At 37.7% G+C, this 10,933-nt stretch overlaps 1 protein-coding gene across 1 annotated transcript; it reads left to right on the top strand.

The window, feature by feature from the left end:
- Positions 1 to 5,885: 5,885 nt before the first annotated feature.
- LOC307130380 (endonuclease domain-containing 1 protein-like) lies at positions 5,886 to 8,972 on the top strand (the record flags this gene model as incomplete). The annotated part of the gene is made up of 3 exons (XM_079823344.1): positions 5,886 to 6,164; positions 6,632 to 6,788; positions 8,581 to 8,972. 3 exons carry the CDS (start codon positions 5,886 to 5,888, stop codon positions 8,970 to 8,972), a joined length of 828 nt encoding a protein of 275 aa, XP_079679470.1.
- Between the last annotated feature and the right edge of the window lie 1,961 nt (positions 8,973 to 10,933).

The raw sequence follows: 10,933 nt of genomic DNA, 5'->3' as shown, positions 1-10,933 counted from the left end.
AAACGCTCGAATGAGACGGTCTAGTTGTAATGTATCTATATGTGTAATACGTGATGACGTAAACTGTACTTGATGATGTAAGCCGTACGGGGAAGTACGATGGGACACACGTGCAGAGTGAGTGAATAAAGAGCATCAGTTCAGTTGTCATCTGTGGCAGTCTTAATTTATTACAAGACAAACAACAATACATGGTGTCAGAAGTTGTAAATGCAAAGAAAGAAGAATGGCACAGTTACAGCCACCATCAAATCTATGTCTACAAGGAAACCTAGCCGAAAACTGGAAGATTTGGAGTCAAAAATTCGACCTGTTCCTAACGGCTAGCGGTATCGCGGAAAAATCTCAAACTGTGCAGTGCGCCACATTTCTACATGTCGCGGGTGAGGAGGCAATTCAAGTTTTCAATACTTTTGAATTTGATGATGATGAGAGAGACAAAATCAACGTTCTCAAACAAAAGTTCAAAGACTATTGTGAACCAAGAAAAAATCTACCTTACATCCGTCACATTTTCTTCACGAGGGCTCAAGGACCGTCGGAGAATATTGACTCCTACGTCACGGACCTAAAGAACAAAGCCAAAGAATGTGAGTTTGGAGAATTGCATGATTCATTAATCAGAGACAGAATTGTTTGTGGCATTAAAGATGACGCAGTAAGAGCAAGATTGCTAAGAGAAGCAGATCTCACATTAGCAAAAGCTGTGGACATCTGTCGAGCTAATGAAATCACATCCAGTCAAGTGAAAGCACTAAATGAAGAAGTAGACATGCACAAAATTAAAGCAGTAAAATTTAAACAGAAAATTAAGAGTATGCCAAGAGAGATGCAACATGATTCGAGTGACAACACAAAATGCAGCAGATGTGGGTACAAACATGAACAGAGAAAGTGTCCTGCCTATGGGCAAACGTGCAGACTATGCAACAAAAAGAACCATTTTGCAAAAATGTGTCGAATTGAGCATAAACAGCAAAAAAAAAATGCACACGCTTGAACAGACAGAGGAAGATGACAAAAATATGTTCCTTGGCACGGTTGAAGTTCAGAATAACAAATTGAAAAGCATTCAAGCTCTCACCACTGAAACGCAAGAAGATAAAGAAAAGTGGTCTGAAGTGCTCAAGATAAGTGACATGCCAGTGAAATTCAAGTTGGACACTGGTGCAGAATGTAATGTGCTCTCGTTAAAAATCTACAATATGCTGGGCACAACTGAGATGCTGAGTAAATCTACCTGCAAGTTACTTACATACTCTGGACACCAGATGTCGCCATTGGGACAGAAACAGCTCATATGTGAGTACAAAGGTGAAAAACACAAGATTCAGTTCCAGATTGTTGAAAGAGATGCACCTGCAATCCTAGGAAGATCCACATGTCAAGCACTAGGGATGATAAAAAGGATACATGACGTTTCTGTTGATAATGATGGCATTCTGAATCAGTATGAAGATCTGTTCAATGGTCTAGGATGCATGCCAGGATATCACCACATTCAAGTTGATCCGATGGTAAAGCCTGTAGTACATGCTCCAAGAAAAGTTCCTGTGTCACTGAAAGAAAAAATAATTGAAGAATTGCACAGGATGGAACAGATGAATGTCATTGCAAGACAGACAGATCCAACTGATTGGGTGAGTAGCATGGTTACAATTGTCAAGCCAGACAAAATTCGAATATGTCTCGACCCACAAGATTTGAACAAGGCAATAAAACGTGAACACTACCCGCTACTCACAATAGAAGAGGTAGTATCTAACATGCCAAATGCTAAAGTTTTTTCTGTGCTTGATGCCAACCAAGGATTCTGGCAGATTAAATTGGATGATGACAGTTCCAAGTTGTGCACATTCAACACTCCTATAGGAAGATATAGATTCCTGCGTTTGCCATTTGGAATATCGTCAGCATCTGAAGTCTTCCAGAGAGCCGTAGTACAGATGATTGAAGATCTGGATGGTGTGATAAACATTGTCGATGATTTGCTGGTTTGGGGTGAAACGGTACAAGAGCATGATGCCAGACTGAAAAAACTGCTCCAAAGGGCAAGAGAGTACAACCTCAAACTAAACAAAAAGAAATGTCAAATCCGAACATCACAAATCAAGTATATTGGTCATGTGCTTACAGCAGAAGGACTGAAACCAGACGAAGAGAAGGTGAGAGCTGTAGTTCAGTTACCTCCACCAGGAGATAAGCAAGCTCTTCAAAGATTTCTGGGTATGCTGCAGTATCTTGCCAAGTTTATTCCTAACTTGTCAGAAGTAAGTGCTCCAGTCAGACAACTGCTGGAGAATGATGCTGAGTGGTTCTGGGGAAGTGAACAGGAGAAAAGTTTTCAGAAACTTAAAGCTCTAGCAACAAATGCACCGACATTGAAATATTATGATGTCAACAAACCGTTAACATTGTCAGTAGATGCCAGCTCTGAAGGCATGGGTGCAGTTTTGCTTCAAGACCAGAGACCTGTAGCATATGGATCAAGAGCGCTCACGGATTGCCAACGCCGATATGCACAAATAGAAAAGGAACTCCTTGCCATTGTATATGGATGTGAAAAGTTCCACCAATATGTATATGGCAGAGAAGTTCAAGTAGAAAGTGACCACAAACCGCTTGAGAGCATCTTCAAGAAACCGCTGCATCAAACGCCATTAAGACTGCAAAGGATGTTGCTAAGACTTCAAAGGTACAATCTGAATGTCATGTACAAGCCAGGCAAAGAAATGCACATAGCAGACGCATTGAGTCGCGCTTACCTTGATGAACACAATGAAGACCTGCTTGAAGAGGAGCTAGAGGTAAACTGTGTCACACCACAACTACCCGTGTCTGAAAAGAAACTGGAAGAGTTCAGGAAAACAACAGATGAAGATCTTGAACTGCAGAAACTGAAAGACTACATACTGAATGGATGGCCTACAGAGAAAAGTTCAGTGCACAAAGACATTCAGAAGTATTGGACTTTTAAAGAAGAAATCAGTTATGCATCAGGTCTCGTGTTCAAAGCATCAAAACTCATAATTCCAAGTAGAATGAGAAAAGAAATGTTGGACAAAATTCATGAGTCGCATCTGGGCATGGTGAAATCCAAGGAAAGAGCGAGAGACATCATTTATTGGCCCGGAATGTCAGCTGAAATTGAAAAAATGATATCTCAATGTGCCACATGCAACACTCATCGAAACAGTCACGCAAAAGAACCGCTAATACCTCATGCACTGCCAGAAAGACCATGGGCAAAAATTGGCACTGACTTGTTTCAGCACAATGGTTCTGAATATTTGATGTGTGTGGACTACTACTCCAAGTTTCCAGAGATCACAAAGCTGAACGGCACTACCAGCAAAAGTGTAATCCTAGCAATGAAATCACTGTTTTCAAGACATGGTATACCGGATGTGGTAATATCAGATAATGGTCCACAATATGCCTGTCAAGAATTCAAGCGTTTTGCAGAAAACTGGGAGTTCGAGCACAAGACGTCTAGTCCGAGATATGCTCAATCTAATGGACAAGCAGAAAGAATGATCCAAACCATCAAGAGAATGCTCACAAAGTCACAAAGTGAGAATGCAGATCCATATATTGCATTGCTGGAATACCGCAATACTCCACTAGATGGCATTGGTCTGTCACCGGCACAACTTCTAATGGGAAGAAGATTGAAAACCAAACTGCCGACTTCAAGCAAATTGTTGACTCCAAAAGGAAGTAAGAAAGTTCAAGAACAACTTAAACAGAGGCAGTTAAAGCAAAAATTGTACTATGACAAAAACACCAAACAATTGCCTGAGATATCACCAGGAGACAAAGTGAGAGTTCAGCAAGGACAAATCTGGAATCCTGCAACCGTTTTGAAGAAGCATGACTTGCCAAGATCGTATGTTCTTCGCACATCAGATGGAAAGATCTACAGAAGGAACAGAAGGCATCTGTTAAAGACAAAAGAACAAGAATTTCCATCAACAAATGATCAAGATGACTCTGACATAGAGTCAAACGCAAGTGCAACACTGGAGAGAGAAATAAATCCAGACACACATCAAGATTGTTCAACTGAAGAAAAAATCAATCCAAACATCATCACAAGATCAGGAAGGGAGGTTAAAATTCCTTCAAGATTTATAGACTATAAAATGCACTAGCTTGACTAAGGTATCCGAGTAAATGTTTAATTACACAGCGGAGTAATAATGCTTGTTGGTGAATTCCTTATTTAGTGTTGAGATAGTTGTTAAAGTTCTAAAAAAAAAAAAAAAAAAGGGGGATGTAATGTATCTATATGTGTAATACGTGATGACGTAAACTGTACTTGATGATGTAAGCCGTACGGGGAAGTACGATGGGACACACGTGCAGAGTGAGTGAATAAAGAGCATCAGTTCAGTTGTCATCTGTGGCAGTCTTAATTTATTACAAGACAAACAACAATACACTAGTCAGGGGCATTGAAAAACAGTTACGACACTCCCATAGACTTCCATAGGAACTGAGGGAAGTAAAGCGTGATTTTATTGCATTAGTTAACCTCTCAGGAATCTTGATAGAAGTGGTAGGCCTATTTTATTAAGTGCGTTATAGTTAATGTTTATGGATTGTTAGACTCTAACTGCACTTAGATAACGTGAGCAGCACTGTAACAGCTACTATATCCAGATGCTATCTGTTATATTTGAACAGTTTTTAGTCTCTCTGAGATCTTTCTGTCGAATCAATTCAAGGAATAACATATCTAGCGCATGGATATAGAGTTGAATTAAATTGGTTACCCTGTTTTTAAAAAGTTAAAGAGTAAAATAGCATAATTTTGTGATATTTTAAATACCCTATCATTAAAAACGCATTAGCCTAAAGTCAGTAATATTTTCAAACGTGTTTGTGTCACGTATTTGATTGGCAGGTGCCACTGAATGTATTGTAATACGTCACTGTCCATTCTAGGAAAGACACGAAATAAATCTATCATGGGTCACTAATAACGCATTAACAGTCGCGTCTGTTACTGTAAACCTTTATTTTTGCGTGATGCTGCACGGACACACGCCGCCAGTAGGTGTCAGTATCAGTGAGTGTAACACATAGACCGTAAAAAAGGTGTAACACCAGTGCAAGATTCTCATCGTGGATATTTTCACAATGTGTCAAAGAAGAAATCATTTAATTTTGATAAAAACAATTTTGTTTTAATCAACAAAATGAACGGTGACTCCTTGACAGAGCAAATATCGTTAAAATTTTAACACCAACAAAATCATAAAAAAAAAATGTAATCAATTTGTTTGTTAAAGATGAAACATTTCATTTTGTTAAATCATCAACCATGTTTTTAAAAATCACATTTTTTTAAAGTATATGGCTGCTCGTTTTAAGGCGTCATTTCGATTCTATTTACTTGCATCGTTCTCTAGGATCTCCTCCTTGTCCCTTTTCTCTCAATCTCTCTATACTTCCATCTCCTCTCCCTCCCACTCTTTTCTCTCCCTCAAAAAAAGAATATCACATTTTATACTTATTTTTTCATGACACTTTATAACAATAAAAATGTTATGCAAATAAACATCAGAAAATGTTTTATTCAAAGTAATTATTGCATTTAAGAACACTGAAAATGTTCACACACACACACACACACACACACACACACACACACACACACACACACACACACACACACACACACACACACACACACACACACACACACACACACACACACACACACACACACACACACACACACACACACACACACACACACACACACACACACACACACACACAATTAAAAGAAGAATAAAAAGGAGTTGATCAAATCTTATTTAATTATTTAAAATGCTTTTTAAAGAGACCTTGTCCTCTTGTGTTACATCTTTGCCATGTGTGTCCTCACTGGCATGTTCTTGGGTCCAGCAGATGGACATGTGGTGGCTAACTTCTGGGATTCTCCTGATTGTATCAAATTCTTCTACAAGGAAAAAGTTCCAGAGTTGGGAGCTTCCCAGCCGAATGCTGTCCGTTTATGTCAGCGCTTTCTAAACACATATCACTTCGCCACACTGTACGACACATACTACCACACGGCTGTCTATTCTGCTTACATCTTTCAGGCAAGTAATGGTGGAGGCAGAGAGACGCGCTGGTTTGTAGAGCCACAGGTGAGTTACATTAATCTGGTGCCTTCAGAAGGTGTTGATTATTGTTGTGTTTGGTTTTTGCATTTTGTTTCTCACTTTAATAAAACAAGAAATTGAAATTATGAATACAAAAAAATTATATTTATATTTCTACTTTTCCATTTGAACTTGGGTTACTTTGTTTTCATAAATGTCAGATCACATGTTTTTTTAATAAAATAAATAAATAAATACTATACTGCATAATGTATTAATTATAATGTTTGTTGGCCAAAACATGTTTATCTTTTTTAGTAATTGAGTTTTATTTTACTAAACAAATTTATAAAACAAAATAAAATATTATAATATAATAAAATATCACCCTGAGAAATATTTACTGGAGTAAAAAAGGCATATAATTCCAATTTAGTTTAAATAACTTTTAAATTGGTATATTGACAATGTCATTTTGACATTGAGCCATCAAAACAATGATGTTTTACTAGTTGGTGAATCCCACATGGTCCAGCGAAATGGAAGATGGGTATAAGCTGTCACAGCAGAACCAGGACATCTATCTGGGAGAGAAACAGGCTTTAAACGAAGACTACACAAACTCGGGATTTGACCGTGGTCACCTCAATCCCAACGGACATCATGCAGGTATAACCACTAATGACGAATTAGCCTTCCCTCCTGTTGACCTTTTTAGGGACTGAGGCCATAGCAGTGTTTCCCACAGGATTTTGTGAGACTGTGGTGGGAGGACCTTGATCCCTCCGCAAAAAAAATGTCTACATTTTAAAGTTAAATTCATCAATCTGCTGCACTTTGTTCTGTGTGCAAATTTAACAAAGAAAACAGTTGGTCAATTGACTTGTACCTGAACTGAAGGGGAATAATATTTAGGGGTACTTAACTTTTTTTAGTTGCGATATACAGTGTTTCAGTCTATATTACATTCACACTGGTGTGATTAGAATGTTATAATAATAATAATAATAATAATAATAATAATAATAATAATAATAATAATAATAATAATAATAATAATTATGACAGCCATATTGTAAAACAAATGCACTGTAAAATAAATGAAAAGATTATTTTACTTTACGCTACAGTATGGAAATTATAATCATTTTGTTCTAATTTCTACACTTGCAAGAGAAAAACCCTAGAGCTTTTATTTTGACAGAATCTGCAGTTGAGCTTTTATTTTGGGCGGAAAACAAAATTTTGGTTCATTACGAAAGCATGGCAGGACCAGTGTTGAGTAAGTTACTCTAAAAAAGTAATGAATTACTAGTTACTAATTTACATCTTCAATAGTGTAATCAGATTACTGTACAAATTACTCTCTCAAAAAATGTATTTAATTACTTTGTAGCGACAAAGGACCACCAAAACATGACGCTTCCAGTCCAGTACTGCAATTATCACCTTTATTGTCACAGTTACGATGCTCAAACACATAGTCCTCCTCATACCCACTCCTGACACGGTCAAAAATTGTTTGCTTCCCTCATTACACCTGACCTCACTTCCTCTCTGGCTACCTATTTCCATTAAACCCACACTCCACCCGGTGTCTAACAGTGGAACTACAACAGACATATAAATAAAGCATAATGGCTCTTACATACTTATTACTAATAACTTTCTAAATCCTATATCAACCTGAAAGCGTTAGTTCACCTAAAAAGGAAAATAATGTCATTTATTACTCACCCTTATGCCGTTCCACACCTGTAAGACCTTCGGATTTCAACAAAAATATCGTAATTTGTGTTCCAAAGATGAACGAAGGTCTTACGGGTGTGGAACGACATAAGGGTGAATAAATGACATTATTTTCATTTTTTGGTGAACTAACCCTTTAAGTAATTCAAGGATAGACATGAAACGGCTCTTTTAATTCATTCAAATAAATAATATAAAACGACATAAATTATTCTTATTAACTGATCAAAGTATTACAAATGTAAAATGTGAAAAGGATACATAAAAACACGCATTTTAAAGTTAGACTTTAAATTTTGATGTTAATTCCACTATTGTATTATATATAATTGTTCTACAGTCTATACACAGTATTTAGTTCAATTAAATCAGAAGTAACTGTTTTTAAACAGAAGAAATAAGAGTAATCCCGTACTTTACTTTTTCAAGGGAAAAGTATTTAAATTACAGTAGCTAATTACTTAGTAACTAGTTACACCCAACACTGGGCAGGACAGATTAGACTTTGGCGGGCCGCACCAGTCTAGAATCTAAATAATGAACGGGAAACACTGCATAGTTTCAGATAGAGGTACTCTTGTGGACACTTAGTATGCATAATAAAATGGTTTTCCTGGAGGACAACATCCTAAAATCACCACAAAAGTTAATTCATTTCTTTTTAAATGTTTTTCTTTCTTTTATCTCTTTTATCATAACTGCTTCCTGCTAGTTACAAGTCGTAATGCCACCTTTACCCTGACCAATGTGGTGCCTCAAAACCCAACGCTGAACCAGAACACTTGGAACAAACATGAGTCTAAACTGACCAGCTTGTTTAATGCAAACTGTCATCAGGCTTATGTGCTGGTTGGTGCCATCCCTTCTTCTAACAACTGGATCATCAAAAACAACGTCAAAAGGGTGAACATCCCAGAGTACATCTGGAACGCGTACTGCTGCGTCGATCAAAATGGCCGCCCCATCCTAAGCGGCGCTGCGACTGCCCTCAACACAGAGTTGAATGTTGTTGTGGAACGCAGCCTAGATGAGATGGTCAACTTCCTTCAGCAATTCTCTGATGCACCAGTGGATGAGCTGTTCAGCGGCCAATGCAGAGCTTAGATTAACACATTCAAATAAACTTTAGCAATAAGGCTTATTTCTGTATTTTCAAATCAAATCAACATTACGCACCACTCAGTGTCGTTTAAGGTAATATGATTTATTCTCTTGGATAAGAAAGGGAAATACACCAATACAATTCCATTGCCATACTGATACACTGAAAAAAAAGATTTTTACTGCTTGTTAAAATTGCTTGATTAAAATGAGCTAAAGCAACACAATTGCTGTACATTTTGTCCTAACTTAATTTGATTGTGTTCAATCCACTTAAATATACGTCAAATTGAAGTTTACTAAATCCGTTTGTGTTGAGATTACATGAATGATTTGTGTTGCATTAACTGAAACTGGGCGGGGCTTGTTAGTTCCCAGCATACTTTGCATATGGCTAAATCAAGAGAGTAAATGTTATTTTATATGCAAAAGTGTTATTTTATGTGTTTTTTGAGCAAGATGAGAAAGGGGGAGACTTGATTGTGTTTAATATTCAATTATGTTGGAATTATTAGAAACATTTAAATTGCAGTGGGTTACCGTTGTGGAGAAGAGCGAGGGAAGTGACATGTGGCCAAGTATGGTGACCCATACTTGGGAATTTGTTCTCTGCATTTAACCCATCCAAGTGCACACACACACACGCGCACGCACGCACGCACACACACACACACACACACACACACACACACACACACACACACACACACACACACACACACACACACACACACACACACACACACACACACACACACACAGAACAGTGGACAGCCATATTGCTGCAGCGCCCAGGGAGCCGTTGGGTACCTTGCTCAAGGGTCTCACCTCAGTCGTGGTATTGAGGGTGGAGGAGAGCGCTGGTTATTCACTCCCCCCACCGACAATTCCTGCCGGACACGAGATTCGAACCCGCAATCGAATCTCTATCCATTAGGCCACGACTGCCCCGTGGAGTGGAGCATTTGCTTAGGCTGTGGACTAATACAACTATGTCAAACATGTTTTGCTGAATGAGCTTTTAATGCTTAGCATTTAAGATGCTAATGTGTGCTATTGCTAGCTAGCTAAAAGTTTGTCAACTAGCTAGTGCAGTATTATAATTCAGTTGTGTAACATTAAAACATATGAAATTGAAGTGGATGAATGAATATATGAAATTGAAAGCATGAATCATGTCAGGGAACTGTTTAAAATTCACTTTGAGACTACTTAATGGGTCACTTAAAATGTATTAATTACATGATGTTGAAGTTACATGTACAAATTATTTGTTTGTTTCGCTTAATTGATTCACGTAGGACCGATGTACACAATTAATGTAAATCCAACACACTTTTTTCCCAGTGTAGTCTTTTAATTGTAGTACATACATGTAATTTGTATATATATGTTGTGTTTTTTCCATGCATGTTCAGGTTACTTAACCATAGCCCACTTAGCCTATAACCACATTTGATTAAAATGAATATTATATTCAGAATATTTCAAATTATATGTATATGCCTCATATTGATAGGAATCCATTTCTTATCTACACACTTATTAATTAAAATGAGAAGCATGAATATAACAATGCCCATGAAACTCAAGGTAAGCATATCCTTTATACTTAAAGGTGCTCTAAGCGATGTCACGTGTTTTTTAGGCTACATTTTTTTTGATAAGTATGATTTCCACCCCCAAATCATTCTTCTCGGCTATTGGCTGGAGCACTGTTTGTTGTGCTTCGTGATCCAGACTGCCCAGGTTTGTTTTTGTTGCAGTTTGTGGAGCTTAGGCGGACTACAGAGACCGCGGTTTTTTACAGTGTGTTCAGGGGACAGGCAGCTAGCAGATAGCAAGGAGATGTTTGCTGTATGTGGAGATGTTTGCTAAAAAATGTGTGACATCGCTTAGAGTACCTTTACTCTCATCCCTCAATTACATTAAAACGGTCTCTGTACATTTTAAATGCTATCTGA

This window comes from Gobio gobio (assembly GCF_949357685.1).
Source record: "Gobio gobio genome assembly, chromosome: 8".
Lineage (NCBI taxonomy): Eukaryota > Metazoa > Chordata > Actinopteri > Cypriniformes > Gobionidae > Gobio > Gobio gobio.
The sequence above is the reverse complement of the archived record's forward strand: the minus strand, read 5'-3'. Positions and strand labels throughout refer to the sequence as shown.